This window comes from Chelonia mydas, chromosome 7 (assembly GCF_015237465.2).
Source record: "Chelonia mydas isolate rCheMyd1 chromosome 7, rCheMyd1.pri.v2, whole genome shotgun sequence".
NCBI lineage: Eukaryota > Metazoa > Chordata > Testudines > Cheloniidae > Chelonia > Chelonia mydas.
In genome coordinates, this window is record NC_057853.1 from 105,115,410 (window position 1) to 105,133,920 (window position 18,511).

General features: G+C 36.3%; 1 protein-coding gene across 10 annotated transcripts in view; it reads left to right on the top strand.

Annotated features, from left to right (window-relative positions):
* The window catches only part of ATE1 (arginyltransferase 1), a 202,141-nt gene that overhangs the window by 152,304 nt on the left and 31,326 nt on the right, over positions 1–18,511 (top strand). Inside the window, exon 12 of one of the 10 annotated variants that reach the window (XM_037904826.2) lies at positions 7,652–7,711. The exons of 8 other annotated variants lie outside the window; for them this stretch is intronic. In XM_037904826.2, the coding sequence (XP_037760754.1) occupies positions 7,652–7,710 (59 nt within the window). In that variant the 3' untranslated portion in view covers position 7,711. Of the gene's footprint in view, positions 1–2,975; positions 3,014–7,651; positions 7,712–18,511 lie in introns of those variants that run through there. One more of the 10 variants, XM_037904828.2, reaches the window with a different exon arrangement.

The window sequence follows — 18,511 nt, forward strand, 5'->3', positions numbered from 1 at the left end:
ATGCACTTCACTTTACATACAACTTAGGTAGTAATCGTCTGTTTGAAATTTATCCCATTTAGAAAAGTATAAACTCCATATAAAAGTAGTGATGGTAGTAATATAGCATCATTTAAAATCATTTTGTATTTTGTAGCCATCATAGTGTAGAATGTGCATATTTGCTTATTGATCATATTAAGTACAGGAATTGCAATCAAATTTAGTGCTATATATTTAGTGGACTGATTTTGGCCTCCCTTTCTGCAAGAGCAAATTATGTTCATGTTTTTGTACCAAGAAAATGAACTACAGGTGCAAATTTAGCATGCTTCTGAAAGTTTGTCTTAGCACGGATAGTTGGTAAATACAGCGCTGTTGTTTCTGAATCTATCCAAATGGATTTATGTAAAATACAAACCAAACATAAACTTCAGTGTTTTTAACATTTCTCCTGCATGATCTGCAGTGTCAAACTGATCATAATTTAGGTGTTTTCAACAGTATCACATGCACCTTCTTGGGAAAAAAAAATAGATGTAAAATAAATCTATTCAAAACAGAGTAATTGCCTTTTAAAAACTCCACTTGTCTAAAAATTATCACACAGTAGTATCAGAAATTACCGCATTTTCCTCCTTAGGAGGTAGCTGTAAAGGAGGTTTGCAAATGTTAGCTTTTTAATAATATCTCTTGTACATACATCAGCCTGGGACAAATATGAAATAAGTACATTTTCCTATAAATGAAAGAGAACTGACTATTGTTTTTGTAGTACAGTAAAAGCTTTGTTATCTGGCATGGTGGGGGAATGAAATACCAATTTTCAAAGAATTAGAATACAATAAAATGAATAAAGTATAAACTACAGTACACAGGTATTCACCAATCTAGTAGAAGTAGTGCACTGCAGAGTGGTTGGTTTTTTGATGCATTTAGGTGTATATAGGTAAAGTTTTCTATACAGTAGGTTATCTTATGATACTACATATCACTATGGGCAGCGCATGGCATAAACCCAGATCACTATAAATACACTTAACACAGAAGGTATACTGAACATAATTTAATCTTTCTTTGATGATTCAGAAGGCACTTTAGGATCTTGCAGTGTCTCAGGGTCATCATTATCAACATCAATGATCATTGTAGTTGTAGAAGGTGTAGGAGATTGGGCTGAATCTGTAATGACACTATGACATACCTTGGAAGCTGCTTTTGTTGAATAACTCCCTGGTATGAGCTTGCTTACTTGTCTTCTGCCTCTTTTGCATAAAAGTAGAGTGCAGAATGTTCAATTGCATAATCTCCTGGCGGTATACTAGTCGCGGTTACTAGATTGAAGATTTGTATTGGGAGATATCAGAAATGCCAGTTAATAGAGCTTTCTGGTTGATAAAGTGCCGGATAACACAGCTTTTACTGTACTTGTGATCTTGACAATCAAAGATCAATTCCTTGCTCTGCCAGAGACTTCCTGTGTGATCTTGGGCAAGTCACTTAGCTTTCCTGTGTCCATCTGTAAAACAGGGATAATAGTATTCCCTGCCTCTCAGAGGTTGTGAGGATAAATATTATTAAATATTGTGAGGTGCTCAGACACTATAGTGATTGGGGCCATATAACTATCATAGAAAGCTTTACAGCAAATGTGCAGAATTGTGAAGTCCTTCTCAGTCTTATTTATGGGGATACTACTGCTATATTATAATACATCTGGTATTTACCATGTGTTTTAAAAATAAAGTGACTTCTGATTCCTTTGGGTACTTCAGAGGGCTGGGAGTGGGAAAGGGCATTATTACATTCTAGTAGATTGTGAAACATATCTTTGTTTTTCTTAATTAAAAACTGCAAAAGGGCTAAACTTTCTTTCTCTAAACACAGCCAAATGTGGTAGGCTCCAGTTGTATAACCAGCAAGGGAAGACCTGTATCAATTACTCCTATCAAGTCTTTTAGAATTTTGCATCTCAGTAGTTCATGTCTGTTTCTAATTAAGTTTATAAACACTTGAAACCAATCTGAAGTGAGTATTTCTAAATCCAGCCTGATCCTTGATCACAAAAGGTATTTAAACAGTGAAGATCGTGCTAATGAGCTGTAGCCAAGCAAATTTGTCAACTCTCTTCTTAGTATGTGAAGAAGGGGAGGGGGGGAAAAAAAGCTAACATCCAAATGAAATGGAAATGATCACTCTTGGATTTTCCATCACATGACTTCAGTTTTTAGAATTAGAACGATCACACCATAAAATCATCTTCTTGAACCTTAAATGTTCCAGTGTTTCTTAAAGGCAGGAAAGATAATTTAATCAATTTTAGTTAGCTTTATTGAGCTACTTTTTCAACCATCAGTGACTACAGACAAAAGTTTAAACCGTGCAATTTGTAGGAAGGTCACAAAAATTAACCCTCATAAGTTAAATTTGTGAACCTTTTGTATGTTAATATATACAAATGTTATGCACTTTTAAGCAAAATGTTCACCTATTGAAAAGTTGGAAATGCTTTCAAGATGTTCTTCAAAATAACATTACATATTTGTTTTTATCAAGACTGTTGCATATAGTAGTTGCACAGGTGACAGCTGTGTTCATTTTTATATTTCTCCAGATAATTTGTCTTGGAACTTTCCCATAAAAATTGGAAAGATTAGGAATGAGTCCACATATCAATTAGATTTTCATCCAGGTTTATATAGCCTAGGAAATGTACCTGTACTGTGTTCACTTTGACCTTACATTTCCTTATAGTTTTTTGCAGGACTAAATAAACAAGGTATTTGTGTGATTGCAAAAAATCTCTTCTTGGAACTGTCCCTTGGAATTTCAGATGTACTTTTCAACATTTATTCTTTTGATATTTCTTATGTATTTTGTGCTAAACTATTTTGTAGTGTTCATGTAAACTGTTAAACAGTTGCCACATATCACCCAAAGGCTATTTTAGGTGTGCTTGATGTGATTCTTATGTATGGTTTATATATTAATTAAAGGGCAAGATGCTGTGAGGTTCTGAACACCTCTCAGAATGGGCACCTTAGTTTGGTAAGTATTTTAGGGTCATTTAACTCAAGATACACTATAAATGTTAAGATAGTCATTTGGAAGTATTGAAAGTCATCGGTTCTGCAACAATAGTTTCCAGAACAATTAATTTTAAAGAAGAAATGTATTGGTTCAAAATATGACGACATAAAAATCCTTTCCTTCTCTAAGCTATTGCGTGTGATCATTTGCTGTAGGGAGGTAGACCATTAATACTATGAATCCATTATTAATGCTTGTTTGGTTTTTGCCCATATTCCTTCTGCTACTAGTATTTCAAATTTGTGTGTTCAGTTTACTGACCGTCTAAGTGTAGCTGCCTTCTGGTACATATAGACAATGCATAGAACTCCACTGGACCCCAACCACAGCTCTTTGTATTCCTGTGGAATGTATAAAATAATTGGCAGTCCTCATCTAAATTACCTTCAGAGAGATTGTGTGGCACCCACTTTTTCTTATTTAAATATTTTCAGTTATCCATAAACCATATTTTAACAACCAGTGCAAGAGTACTCAAAGAAGCCTCGTGAATATAATAAGTTTTGGAGTTCCTGGATAAAGACAACTTTGTGAATTGTGATGGCAAAAACCATAACTTTTCCGAAAGCGAAATACTTGATATTTTTGAAGTTGTATGGGTTCTGTTCAAACTTTGCTTGAAAAATAAAAATCTTCTGGCAAAATATTTATGGAAAATATTGAAAGGAAGGATAAGTTTGGGAACTACATGTCAAAACCTACCTTACCGTGGTAAATGTCCTATTTGTAATTTCATCTCCAAATCTATGATAAAATAGCATTTCCATGCACTAGTTGTTAGTATTGAGGCAAGTCTACTACATGTGTAACTTCATTGTGTGACTAAAACTTTTCCTCACTTGTCAATATCAAGAAATCAGGAAAAGGATTGTTAAAATTCGTGAAACCATTTTTCATGCTTGTAAATTGTTCAGAAAAAATGGACAAAATTCTAAAAATAGTTGATGAGATAAGGTGGACAATTCAGGCTGAATTGTTTCATGTAGAGGATAACCAACATATGGAATTAGTTACCAAACATGATAAAAGTTAAAAGTATAATTGAGCCCAGATATACAGCACATGCTGTTAGTGGCTCCAGGGATATGTGCTGGGCCTGAGTCCCCTTCCCACCGAACCAAGAAGAAACCACTAGGGGGACACTGGGTTCCAGCCAGCACTACCAGCTACTGCAGCTAACTCTTCAAGGGAAGACCTTTTTGTAAGGCCTTCACAGCTTCAGAACATGTTTACTCTTCCTCTGCTGTCATGATATCATCCACTCTAATCATGTGGACTTTTTTAGACCATAATTGATGCCATATTTTACTTATTTTTTTCCAGTAATTGATTGATCTAATGTGATTTATGTAGCCAATTTGCTACTGCCATTCCAGTCAAACTTTGCCTCTTTCACAACGACATCTGCATTCATCTTTGTGGTTTTCAAATTTATCCATTCCTCTCTCCCTCCTCTTTGCCTGGCTCATTCCTATCTCTTCATTCTTTACCCCAATGAGCACTTTCCTTTCCCCAGCTTCTCTGCAGATGCTCCTACCTTCTTTAATCCATTTATCTCCTTTGTCATTTCCACCACCACATAATTCAAAGCTACCAGAGCTTATCAACCACGTCCCCCCAGCAATCATACTATGTTCATAGCTTAGCAAAGCAAATGCAACAACTTGTAACTCTTGTCCTCCATGCTTTCTTCCATTCCATTGTTTTATTACTGTATGTCAAAATTTTGGGCTCAGTATTACAAATTGCAGTGTCCCCAAGCGTCACTGAAACCTACAGCTGGTGGGGGCTCTGGTAAGGTCAGGGACTATGGGCCAGATTGGTTCACTTCATTATAGTGCTGCTTCAATTTACACCAGTTGAGAATATGGTCCTGTGTCTTTTATTTGTCCGAAAAGTGCGTGCCATACTTTAGACACTGTATAAATATAATAAAAATATATTATTTCTGAAAAAAGAGGAGTTTGTAAGGATATAGCCAAAAAAAAAAAAAAAAAACAACCAAGATGATGAGACTAAAGTAAATCAGAAAAAGACAGGTGTGCTGTACTGGATTACTTTTCTCTTGAGTTAAATTTTTTGGTTTTAATTATTTAAGTATTTCTTGCATCAGACCTAGAATACACAGAAAACGTAATTTAGGACCTCAGTTCCTTAAAATTCAGGATAGTCATCCACAATTTTAGGATATTATTTCGAATATCCACAGTATATTCCTTTAATTTGTTTTTAATTTGAAATGGCTGAGGAATAGTCACTCAGCCTTGGGTATCAAACATCTAAAATTTATTTAAGCTTAAAAATAAAAGCTTTTACCCCATCATAAGTATAAATTAGTTTTGAAATCCTAGATGTTGAAGGATCTCACAAACCATCTGGAGGGACGTTCAAGCTCAGACTTTTTGGAAGCAGGCATGATATTATATTTGTGCACTACTTATGGCGACATAAATTAAACTGGCAGATTAGAATGATTTTGCCATATTGAAAATTACTGTTTACAGCAGAGAGAGATTTTTTGGATCTTGACTTGGTTTCTGTTATCTTTGTCTTCACAAAAAGTTAGGGCTTTAATTAATGGCTAAAGTTTTTTTTTCTAGTTAGTGTTTCTTCTGTACTGCAGTCATTTTAAAATATTTCCTTAGGCAAAATGTGTTCAGAAAAGTAAAGTGAGCATTCTGTATTTATCACAGACGTCCAGTGTGCTAGCTGGTTTTGAAACTTGTATGTCTTCAAGCTCATGTAGTTTTCTGCATTTGTTTATTTGAACAAACTGTTTTGACCAGAGAATAACAACGTTATGTTTCTGTTCTCCCTAATGAAATCCTCAGTCTAAGAGTTCCCTGCCATGCCTCATGACTCCTACCCATAATTCAACCATCTAGCTGTTAGGTATGCACACAGAGCTAATGAGCCAATTGAATTTACAAAAGACATCACCTCTATAGCTGAAGTTTCTTACCTTTCTACCACCTCAGGCAGTCTTGGAACCATTCTTTCCTCATCTACTGCATTTCGTTTATTTGGCCAAACTTTCTTTGTTGGTCTTTGTTGCAATTTACTTACATAAAATTAATTTGAAGTTACATTTCATCTTGGTATAGGATCCAGTCAAGGTGGTACTTCTGGAGAAGTATTCAAGCTCCAAGAATTGTGCTTCATGCGACAATAGAGGTGGCCCTCAGATCAGTATGTCAGTTGCTAAAACTCGCTGGGAAAGGGTACTCAGCACCTGTAGTATTTCTTTCACAGCAATAAGCAAGTTGAAGAGATGTCTTCAATTGGAGGAGGTCTTTTCCACTCAGTCTGTTGTATCAGTCTCTGAAGAAAAAAAGATCTTTGGTTCCAGTACCCTCTCAGAACAGTATAGATTTCTCTGTAGCACTGCCGCCTTTTCCCAAGAAGGTTTTCATCTATACTGAGAGATTCCAAAGAAGAGGCCTCAAAGTGCTCTAAGTCTAGGTGCAATTTCTTTCACCTTTTATTGACAGCAATGGTTTCCAGGAGATTGTAGCGTGCTGAATATGAGCTTCGTCATTCTAATTAGTGCAGTCCAAGGAAAAAGCACTCCAGATACTTTGGGAACTCCATTCAGAACTCCATGGCCTTTGGAGAAAAGTCTAAAGTTGAAGAAGTCTGCATCCAGGCCTATTATTAACTGATATGATTTCCAGCACCAGAGAGACTGGGTTGTGACACTACCACGTAGAGCTCAAGTCAAACTTTTATTTAGCCTTATTCTCTTCACTGTGGAGCTAAATCAGATGCTCATTTCAGCTGGCAGTCCTTCAGTCTTTATTTAACCAGCACTTCCTGTGGGTATTGCTAATCTTCTACAGTGGAGCCCTTCAGAAACAACTTCATGTGGAGAAAGAAAGGTTACTTTTGGTAACCACTGTTATTTAAATACTTCTACAGCTCTCCACTAGCCATTTCTTCTTCAGAGCATAATAGCTAGATTAAATGATTAGTATGATTGTAGTGACAGTTATAAATGTAGCTTCAGCTTCATATTCCTGTATTGTTTTCTGTTCACCTGGTTAAATGGCTTTAGAAGGATTCCAGAATTGTGGGCCATGGCATACAACTTCTTTTAGTGTAGATCTGCATAGGTGGTATAGTCCAAGAACTACATTTGCTGGTACATAAGTCTTTTTCAGCTTGCTGCAAGTAACATCTGAAATCTGAAAGGATCTTTATGAACTTTGTTGTTATAAAGAAAATACCTTCCATAGATATTTCAAAGAATATCTTCCCATTTGTCTTTAGCATTCAAATAATAAGAGTCAGAATACAATTGCTTAAAGTTCTGTTAAGGCAAGTCTGGATTATCAAATTTTGACTATTTGTCAAGTGTTTTGTCTGGTGGTTACTAAAGTTTTAATTCTAAATAAAAAATCAGTGATATTATTTCAGGCTCAAAGCCAGACAATTTTATAAGATGTATATAATATTTATTGTGTTTTCTTCTTTAACTATCCATTTTAAGGTTTAATAAGTTGTGCTTGCAGTACTGTAATTCTTTTCTTATTTGTTAAACAATCACAGATGATGATGAGCTAAGATGCATTTTTCCTCTTAGGACAAAAAGTTTGCCTTTTGAATAGTGATTTCAGAGATCACCAACTTCTTTTCTGCTAGAGTAAGTGAACTGCAAAGACTTGGCTGAGTCAGACCATCCTGAACGTTTTACTGTACTTCCTTTGTGACTTGTTCTTGCTGGTTTTAATTAAAAACTTTTTTTCCCTGGTGAGGTGTTTATGTTAGCTAATGCTTCCTTTTAGCTGTGCTTTTAGTTTGGTCCGAAGTAGTAGTTTTATATCATGAGGGATATTGGACATTAATTTTTCTTGATGAATGAGTTTGAGATACAGTTTGAGACAAAAAATACTAACTTATTGTTTTGCATAAATATTAATATTCATATGTCCAGCCTATCTGAATTGTGTACTGTATCTTTCTAGTAATAGCTTATGCTATTCTATTTTTCAAATTTTTGAAAAGGCTTCCAGTATCTCGCAGCTGACACAAAAGAAAACATACTTTACAATCAATAAAAAGCAAATTAAAATAAAACTTGGTCAGATATGTCATACTTAGTTTTCTAGCTAGCTAGTTTAAAGTCCATTACCATTGATCTGTACATCTTTAATTTAGTTTATCATTGCAGATCTGAGTTGTAAAATTAGAAAAGGTGATAATGTACAATTAGTTTCCTTTTGATCTGAAAGATCACATGATATGAAGCACTTATAACCATTTATAAACTAAATTTGTATTTGAATTGAAATTTTAGATATTTTAGCTTCCTGCAAGTTACCACTTTTTTTTTCATCATTTTTGATGTTGGCAGTATAAGGCAACTCTAATCCTGACACATTGTACATTGTGCTTCTTTGCAGGTTTAACATGCTAGAAAACCTTGGAATTAAATATGAAATTAGCATTTATGACTAATAAGTTTCAAAGCAAAGTGGAAACTGGTCCATAGTCTCTTTTATATGATGATTGTTTTAAAAGCAGCCTCAAAAGCTGCCAATCACAGAGATCCAACTTTTATTGTTAATGGCACATTTTTGTGCCTCCCACTCTGATTTTAAATTATGGAGTGATACGCTGCATTGTCTGACCATTAATTCTTCAGTTATTTTCTCTAAGGTACTAAATATGGAGCTAGCTCCTCCAGTATGGTAAGGTTGTTTTGCCCAGGTTAAGCAGCACAAAGAAGCCCTAAAAACAGTATAACTGGCAACTTGAGGATACCCACTGGTTACAGGAAGCTTTGAATGGCATAGAGCCGCCCAGTGGCTCCAACAAGACTCCCCCATTCTCACCCCAATAACTAGCAAATGAAACATGGAAACTGGTATTTGACAGAACATTATTATGCCCCAGTGATCCCCAACTGGTGAAAGGGCCCTTTGGGCCCTGGGCATCCAGCACAGATTAGAGCAGACCTGAGGACAAAGTTAAGGTTGTGCATGCAACTGTAATGTTTCCTTTGTGTTCAGTTATTAGGGTTCCCCCCCATGGAGTGTTCTGAATCCAGTAAGCAAGTATTTACTTGCTCTGTGAAATAAGTTTTTATTTCACTTTTTAAAATTTTGGGGGCGGGGAGTTAAGCTTAGGTTTTTGCGTTGTACCAAAGGCCATAAGATCTAAATTGAAGTTACTGATATATGAAATATGAGTTCTTGGATTGAAACTAGAGAATGAGCAGTATTTTTAGATAGGTAGCACTTCCAAATGGATTTACTCCTGTCAATTCAAGCACCTATTGCAGAGTTACACGGACATTTCTACATATAGAAAATAATGTGCATCTGATCTTTGGAAGTTGAAGCTAGACAAATTCAGACTGGAAATAAAGCATACATTTTTGACAGTGAGGGTAATTAACCATTAGAACAATTTACCAAAGGTCATGGTGGATTCTCCATCACTGACTGTTTTAAAATCAAGATTGGATGTTTTTCTATGCTGTAGGAATTATTTGGGGGAAGTTCTATGGCCTGTGTGATACAGGAGGTCAGATTAGATTATTACAATGGTCCCTTCTGGCCTTGGAATCTGAATCTGTGAATTTACCTATACTCAGAAATGCACTTTTTACCTTTTGGAGAGCATCAGTGCATCCTACTGTTATATATTCGTCTGTGCTGTGAAATCATTAGTGGACCTGTGTGTATGATGTCCTCTTGTTACCTTAAACATGTGTCTCAAACCAGATGACAGCAGTTAAAGAAATATAAGCAGTCTTACTGGGAAAATGGTCTTGATGGCCAAATATTTTGCATGGTATAGGTTTTGTAGTGGATTTAAGGAAACTTGGAATTATGATCAGAGACGGTGTCATATCAGAGTTTAGCCGGGGTATCATGATTCTTTCTTCATTAGAAATAACATAACCGAATAAGATTTTATGGTGACTCTCTAGCTGTATCCAGTCTAGAAAAATAGAGGAATATTTTCCTAATTAGTGACTTTAAAAAAAAATTGGCCGTTGTCCAATTTCCTTTCTGTTTTAAAAAGTAATAAATGGCAATAAAACTTACACTTCTTAATTTTTTTGGCTATTTCTACTTGTTTATTTTCCTGTCATTCAGAATTTTATGTACTTAAAAGATTAGCTTTTAGCTTGTTCTTTTTTTGTTTCTTGCATAATTTGAGAATTGGTCTTGCATAAATTGAGAATTAAGTACATCAGCAGTCCATTAAATGAGAAAGAAGAATCAGGCAAAAGGTGTGATAGTGATAGCTTCTTCAGGTACTGCCAGCGCTCCTCAGTTCTGCCTTGATTGACCTTTAGCCTCTTAATAGGCTCTTTGTAACTGGGCACATTTTTGTAACACATCTTCCCAAACTCCTCTTATTTCTGCTCATTTCTGCCACACGTTGAAAAAAATGACTTTCAGAGGCTGTATTGTGACTGTCTTTGCTAGTCTTTTTTCATCAAAACTGTTTGAACCCAACACCCCAAACTTGAAAAACTGATTAAGATTTTAAAATTTTGCTGCAAAGAAGTTTTGAACCATTAAGCTTTTCATGTTGTAGTGCTGATTTAAAGCATGTTTCTACTTGCAACCGTGCATTAGTTCGACTATGTGTCTACATTCTCTTGATCTTTCTGTGTACTTCAAAGGGCCCTGTCCCCCGTTACTGCCACAAACATGCAAACACAAAATCTAACACAAAATTCTTTAACGACCTTTAAGAAACCAGGTAAATCTGCTTGTTCAGCTGGTATCAGGTCATAATTAAGAAAATTTTAAAAAATCTTTGGATTAGATTCAGGAATAATGTCAGAGAACAAAAAGACTTGGGCTCTAGCTGCTCAAAATCTTTATAGGAATAATAAATAAAAAATAAATTCCCACAAGAATTTTAAAAAAGTAAAGCCAAAGCTTAATCTGTGAGAACCTGCAGTGATACACTCTTATGTTCACCTCGTTCTTTGTATGAATAGAATGGCAAAATACTTTGTTTTATTAAAACACTGTCTTTCACCAGTTTCCTGAGTAAGTGAGATTATTGCCATAGTTAGCATAATATCAGTGTTCATGGCACTACAGTTAGGGCTGTCAAGATCTCAAGGCATAATTTGCAAGTTTCGCTTTCCAGTTTTCTTTACCAATTTTTGAGTTTTTCAGTTGCCTTGTGGGAAAAAACCAAAGTTGAAGAAACACTGCTTTAAACTGTGGTAATCAAATAAAGGCTGCTCTCTCCATACATCGCCACTCCCTCTAAAGTCCTTACCAGCTGCCATATTGCAGAAACCTTCCCTAGAGCGAGATTGTTTTTTGGAGAACCGACTATTGTTATTGTTAAGTGATCACTCAGTGTTTGCTGTGCAGCAAGTAAAGGCCCTCACTTCAGTATCCGAGTCGGCTGTCTCAACATTTCTCATACCTTTTGACTAGAGAATGAGTATCCAGGCCAGGAAATTGAATCAATATCTCTTCTAGCAAGACAGAATGCTAACCACAGGGCCTCTGGGCCAGCCCTACTGCTGATTTCTTTTTCACTGATATTTGTCAAGCCATTAGTCCATAATGACAGCTAGATACTACAAATCAGCAAATGATTTAAAAATATCACCTGGTAGCCTTCTCTTTGACTTGTGTGGTTCTTGTGCATGTATGAGATTTCATAACTTTTTAAAAACAAGGAAATCCGCAGACAAAAACTGTACACTAGGCGTTAAGGTTGCAAGTGCGTACCAGTTATTTAAGGGTAAAAACCATTACAAGGGTGTTATGATTATCCCCAAAACAAGTATTCCCAGGAAATTAAGAGTTAAAGTTAAACTTAAAGAAATTCAAACATATTAAGATATAGAAATGGATGGCTAAGGCACCCAAAACCGTCACTCTGCCCTGACACACTGGGGTGGTGGGGGAGGGGTGTGTATGTGTGTGCGCGATCCCAGTATCTATAAAATTAGTTTACTCTAACCTGGAATAATCACCAACACTAAAATGCATTGATCATAGTTTTATAGGTATTGAATGACTTCAGGTTTAACTGGTCTACAGTGAAATGTGTAGAAATCTCTTTTGAAATCTAGTGGTTTTAGCATCCTAATTTAATGATGATAGTTTTTTGCATGGCAGCTAGGATTGTGTGGTAAATAGGAGACGTAAATAAAGTGTATGTAATTCAGCTGTGTCAAGCAATTTTGGTTTAAAAAATAAAAATCAGCAGATGACTAGTAAGTAAATGACTTTGTGTGTGTGAAAAAACGTGGAGAGGACAAATATGTTTTTAAATTAACTTTATTCATCAAAATTTCCATATGAACTTTTAGCTTAGAGATTTTAGTGCTTGATCGACAGCATATTATTTCTTGGAAGCCTAACCATAGCAATTTTCCCAACTTTTGCTGAGCTTTCAGAAATATTTCCATTCATGCTCTGTAAATTGTTCTGGATAAATTACTTGAAAGAAGAAAAGAGAACTTAAGATCAGTGTATCCTGTTAAAAAGTTAGTTGATATGCACTTTGCTATAAAATTACCCATTTTTATTCAAAGTGTTTCAAAGTCTGTTTCCCATTTGGAGAAGAAGTTTTAAATTGATTTATTCTGTACTCTGGCATAAGCCTCCAGAAAATTGTTGCAAATCAATATGAAAACATGTGAGAGACTAAATCACTGGATAATACTTCTGTTAAAGTTTGCCAACCTGAAGTAGAAGCATAAACCAGTTTGGGTTTCTTTAAACCAGATCCATAACTTGGGTAGCCAAAAAGTTTCATATTGTGTTGTACTGAGGCTTTTAAAGCTGTGTATATTTTTGGAGCTATCCTTCGACCGGTAACTCGGAGCCTCAACTTTTTGCATGGACAACCACAATTGGCTCTAGGTTCAGAAAATCAAAAGCACCCTCATCCTCTGTAGTGTTGAATATTTAAATCCTTTGCCTTTTTCAATATGTAACTAAAGTCCAGATTCTGCTGTGTAGCTGTATAGAGCCATAAAGTAATCTGAGTCTGATCCTCTACTTTCTATGAGTATTTATTTTTCTCGATTTCGCTGGTATGTACTATACAGGAAGGATAGACATGGGTGTTAAAGGTAGGGGAGTAGCATTGGACATGAAACATTCTGTAATGAAATAATTCTGAGTAAAGAGAACCTGCGTGTATACAAATCCCAAGTCATAATAATACAACTCTACTAGCGGGTTTACCCATAAGAGAAAGATGTTGTGTATGTAGTTTTGGGGGAGATCTAACTAAATCTAATAAAAGCAGTAACAATGGGTGACTTCACCCTAACCTACGTGCATATAAAGTTAGGGTTAGTGCTAGGGGTTAGGGTTTGGGTATTTCATCAGAATAAAGTTTAGAGGACTGGTATTTTTGAAACCTAAAATTATTTCTTGGACCAGTTAGTTCTAGAGCATACAAGTGATAATCTACTTCCAATTTGTATTAAATAACACATTTGTCAAGGTTCCTTCCCCACTCTGAACGCTAGGGTACAGATGTGGGGACCTGCATGAAAACCTCCTAAGCTTATCTTTACCAGCTTAGGTCAAAACTTCCCCAAGGTACAAAATATTCCACCCTTTGTCCTTGGATTGGCCGCTACCACCACCAAACTAATACTGGTTACTGGGGAAGAGCTGTTTGGAAATGTCCTTCCCCCCAAATACTTCCCAAAACCTTGCACCCCACTTCCTGGACAAGGTTTGGTAAAAAGCCTCACCAATTTGCATAGGTGACCACAGACCCAAACCCTTGGATCTGAGAACAATGAAAAAGCATTCAGTTTTCTTACAAGAAGACTTTTAATAGAAATAGGAGTAAATAGAAGTAAAGAAATCCCCTCTGTAAAATCAGGATGGTAGATACCTTACAGAGTAATTAGATTCAAAACATAGAGAATCCCTCTAGGCAAAACCTTAAGTTACAAAAAAAGATACACAGACAGAAATAGTTATTCTAGTCAGCACAATTCTTTTCTCAGCCATTTAAAGAAATCATAATCTAACGCATACCTAGCTAGATTACTTACTAAAAGTTCTAAGACTCCATTCCTGTTCTATCCCCGACAAAAGCAGCATATAGACAGACAGAGACCCTTTGTTTCTCTCCCTCCTCCCAGCTTTTGAAAGTATCTTGTCTCCTCATTGGTCATTTTGGTCAGGTGCCAGCGAGGTTACCTTTAGCTTCTTAACCCTTTACAGGTGAGAGGAGTTTTCCTCTGGCCAGGAGGGATTTTAAAGGGGTTTACCCTTCCCTTTATATTTATGACAACACTGGAGTTGGTTGAAGAAATAACTATGTACAGTCAAGCCATAAGGTAATAGTGACCACAAAATAATTAAATTCAACCTTTTCAGGAACCAAAAAGTAGCACTGTGGCATTCTAGTTTAAAAAGGAGAACTTTTAAAAAAATAAAATAAAATAAGGAAACTATTCAAAAAGAGCCTAAAGTCAAAAGCGAGGAAATGAAATTCTTAGGCTCAGCATGGAGGCTGCTTAAGCATACCAGAATTGAGTCACAGAAAATATACATACCCCTAACCAAAGAAAGGGAAAGGAAAGGAATAAAATGATATTGTTAAATGACAGAGTCCAAGAATCAGAGGGGTAGCCGTGTTAGTCTGTATCCACAAAAACGAGGAGTCTGGTGGCACCTTAAAGACTAACAGATTTGAGTTAAACAGGTATTCTTAAAAAAGCAAAAAACAAAAAAGGAGAGAAATCCAGACCAACTGACAACAATAGAAAGCAAAATGAACTATGACAAAATTAATATAAGATGAAAATTAGAAAAGCCAAGGGAGATTTTGAGAGAGAATTAGCTGAAGACAAAAAAAATTTTTTTACATACATCCAAAGCGGGAAGTGTGCAGGAGATTCAGTGAGTCTGCGTACAGCTAGGCAGTAAAAGGAGAAATGGAAGAGGATGTAAACACAGCAAAGTAGCTGAATGGTTACTGAATGGTTGTCGTGGCCTTCGTGGCAGAAATAATTACCCTAAATCAGTGATTCTCATCCCGGGGTCTGGGGATCCCTGGGGTGGTCGTGAGCAGATTTCAGGGGGTCCTCCAAGCATGGCCAGTGTTTAACTAGCTGGGGCTCATGGCAGAAAGCCAAAGCCCCACCAAATGGGGCTGAAGTCCGTGGCCCTGAGTCCTGCCACCCTGGGCTGAATCCGAAGTCTGACCAATGTGGGGGCCCCTGGCAGTTGCCCTGTCCTAACACCAGCCCTGGCTTTTATATGCAGAAAAGCAGTTACTGTGGCACAGGTGGACCGTGGAATTTTTATAGCATGTTTGGGGGGGGGCCTCAGAAAGAAAAAGGTTGAGAACCCCTTGTCCTAAATCTCATCTTTTTAGGTAATAAGGATAAAGCATTGCCAGAGACTGAGGTATCGAAAGAGGAAGCGTTGAGATAATTTTAGAAAATAGTAACAAATCCGCAGGACTAGATGTCATTGATTCAAATAGGCATAAGAGATAGAATTGAGAAAAAGAGCATTTAGGGTGAATTTCAAAATAAATTTCTTGACAGTGAGATGTATGATGTAGTCTTCCCAAGATATGCGTAGAAACTCTCTTCTGCAGGACATTAAAAACTGGCCTTGTGGGGAGGGGGAGAGACTAGGAAATACACTGTAAATAACCTTGAATGGTCCCAAGGGTGGACTGGTTGATCATGTCTTTTCTGCCTCCAACATCTATAATGTTAGGAGCCTTTTGAGACTGAAGAATAAAGCGCACAAAATTGAGGGGAGAAACAGAGGTCATTGGGTGGTTCATGAGAATATACTGTGAGAAAGTATGGGAGAAAAAGCATCTTCTGATTTTTATTTTATTTTATTTTTTTTAATTATAACAGCTTCTCCAATGAGTAAAGTTGCTGAGCTGCCCTTTCTACTTCAGCTGTGTCTGGCAGATAGTAACCCATGAGAAAATTAGGGAGGGAAACTAGGAAAACACTAGTTAAAACTATTTTAATAAGACAGAGAAGCAAGATTAGTCTTTCCTGCTTTTAAAAAAAACACTGTTTCATTTACATTAATATACTACGGATTTCTTTCCAAGCTGATATGATAGCGGCAACCTGTTTTGCACCTATGTCACAACAGCACAGTTACACAGAGAAGAAACATTGGTACTCATATTTTCAAAAGTACAATTAATTGTCTTTAATGTGTGCTTAATATTCAGATTGAGCAGCAGATTTCTGATTTTTATGTTTGTCAGGTTATTTCTTCTTTAAACAATACCAGAGCCCAGTCTGTTTTTATTTTCCATTAAATCCTCTGGAAGCCATCCTACTTAAGGTAGGATGGCTTCCAAAGAATTTAAATGAATAAAGTGAATACTTTCCTACGCTCATATGATTTTGGCACTAGAACAGTAGCAACTGGAAGCTGACTAAATTGTTTCTTATGGATTTGGTATTGTGGTGACAGAACTTCTTATTCACCCTTTGTAAAAGCTTAATAGTGTACCTGAGATTAGTTTAGTGATGACTTAAAAGTGCAAGTAAAAGCCTTTCTTTTTCAGATGCACTTTGAATCATATTTATTTAGTCATTTAAGTACTTTCACAACAGGTTCTTTTTGTCACATAACTTTATTCTTTTATGGGGTTGACAAATTATAGTCACAAAAGAAAGATAATCTCTCTGGTGTTTAAAAGAACACCTATGGGAAGGATTTTATCATTCTGGTCTTTGTGTAACATCTGTAAGAATCATGAATGGGCATTGAATAAGTGTAAAACATATATATGATCACTAAAAGCATAAGTTAGGGGACTATGCATATCTGAGTTTAACATATTACCCCTTAAGACAGTTTTTACATGCACATACACACAGTCTCTGAAGTTGTGTTGATGCTGAACTCAGGATGATTCTTCCTTCAGCAATCTTCAGGATAGTTGGAAGTTTCCCTGTCTGCCCTGTAAGGGTGCATTTTTCTGAAGACTTATAACATGGTGCCACTGTCCAAGCTGGGATTGGTCTACTGCATGGTTCTCTCCCATAAAATACTTGCCCACAGCTATGCTAAAATCGTGGTAGCAATAAGTATGTTGCATGTTCTGATTCCAAAGAGGACAATGCACTAAGATCTGATGTAGTGAGTAAAAGTGAGCTAAGCATATAAAAACACACATTCAGCAGCCCAAACAAAGTTCAACTAAGCCAGTGGAGACTGTGGAGAAGTTGAAGGTGCAGGAGCTTTAGTTACTGTAATACATACAGTCTGGGGCAAGGAGCAATACAAGCCAAAAGATTCATTTGCCCACAATATCTGGTTTCAGTTTTAAATGGAAGTAATAAATATCAACAAGTAAGTAAAGAACAGCCGTGAAAGTGCTCTCTTCAGACAACTTATGAAGACTAGTCTTGGCACTGGTCCAGTTCAGGTTGCAATACTTGGCCTAAAGGTGTAGTAAGTACAAACTTTTGTCTCCCATTTAAGAAGTTAAAATAACGTTAATTGTGTCACTTTCTGAGGCTGAACTTGTAAATTTTGTTCTCTGGGAACTTTCACAAAGAATGAGAATAGTATAGAGGAGTGGGAAGAATGGTAGAAAAACAAATCCATTAGGATACCAGAAAGGTATTGGCTACACATCAAAAAGCCTAATGGATTTCAAAGAGGGAGAAAAAGCCAAAACAAAGTGTTTTTTACTTCAGAGTTTATCTAAAGCAAGTGCCAGCAATAATTAGTGGAGAAGCATATCTTAGCATGTACTATTCAGATTTTCTTCTTTCACATCACTCTTTCCTACTCAAGAAGAACATTGTACCTTTATGTAAGGAATCACAACAGATAAAAGTAATGAAGTCATTCTGAACTGGATGAATCTCTATGTTATGTATTAATATCCGGATTCAAGCAATCAGCAGAAAAATTGATTCTGCAAGCTTCAGTGGTGACTTTCAAAGGAAAAACATTGTTAGTGACTTCTTTTGTTTCTTTGTAATGCATAAAGGCGGCCTGAAAGGGATTTTAAAACTTTTTTTTTTTATAGTGAGGGTCACGTTTTAATAGACATTCTCATGAACAGCCTCCCATTCCCCATCACATACGCCCATCTCCCCTCTCTTTCATGATAACTCAGCCTACCTGTGGCAGCTACAGAGGTTGCTTACATGGAAAAATAGTTAATACATTTATTGCATTTTTTAAACCTTTCGTGTAATTTAGGTGTTGGAAACATGGCAAACCAACACCATGTAATTAGCCAGCTCTTCAAAGACCATCAGCAGGTACTCCAAAGACATCAGTGTGGCAATACCTGGACTAAATAATGCAGCATGAAAAATCTGTCTAGTTTACGTTACTTGTAGTCTGTTCAGGTCTATTCTATTAACTGCTTGCAAAGAATTTCAGATGCACTTTGGAAAACCCGTTAGGAAAATATCGGCCTCAATTTTGGAAGGCTCTGTTTTTTCCTCTTTTTAATT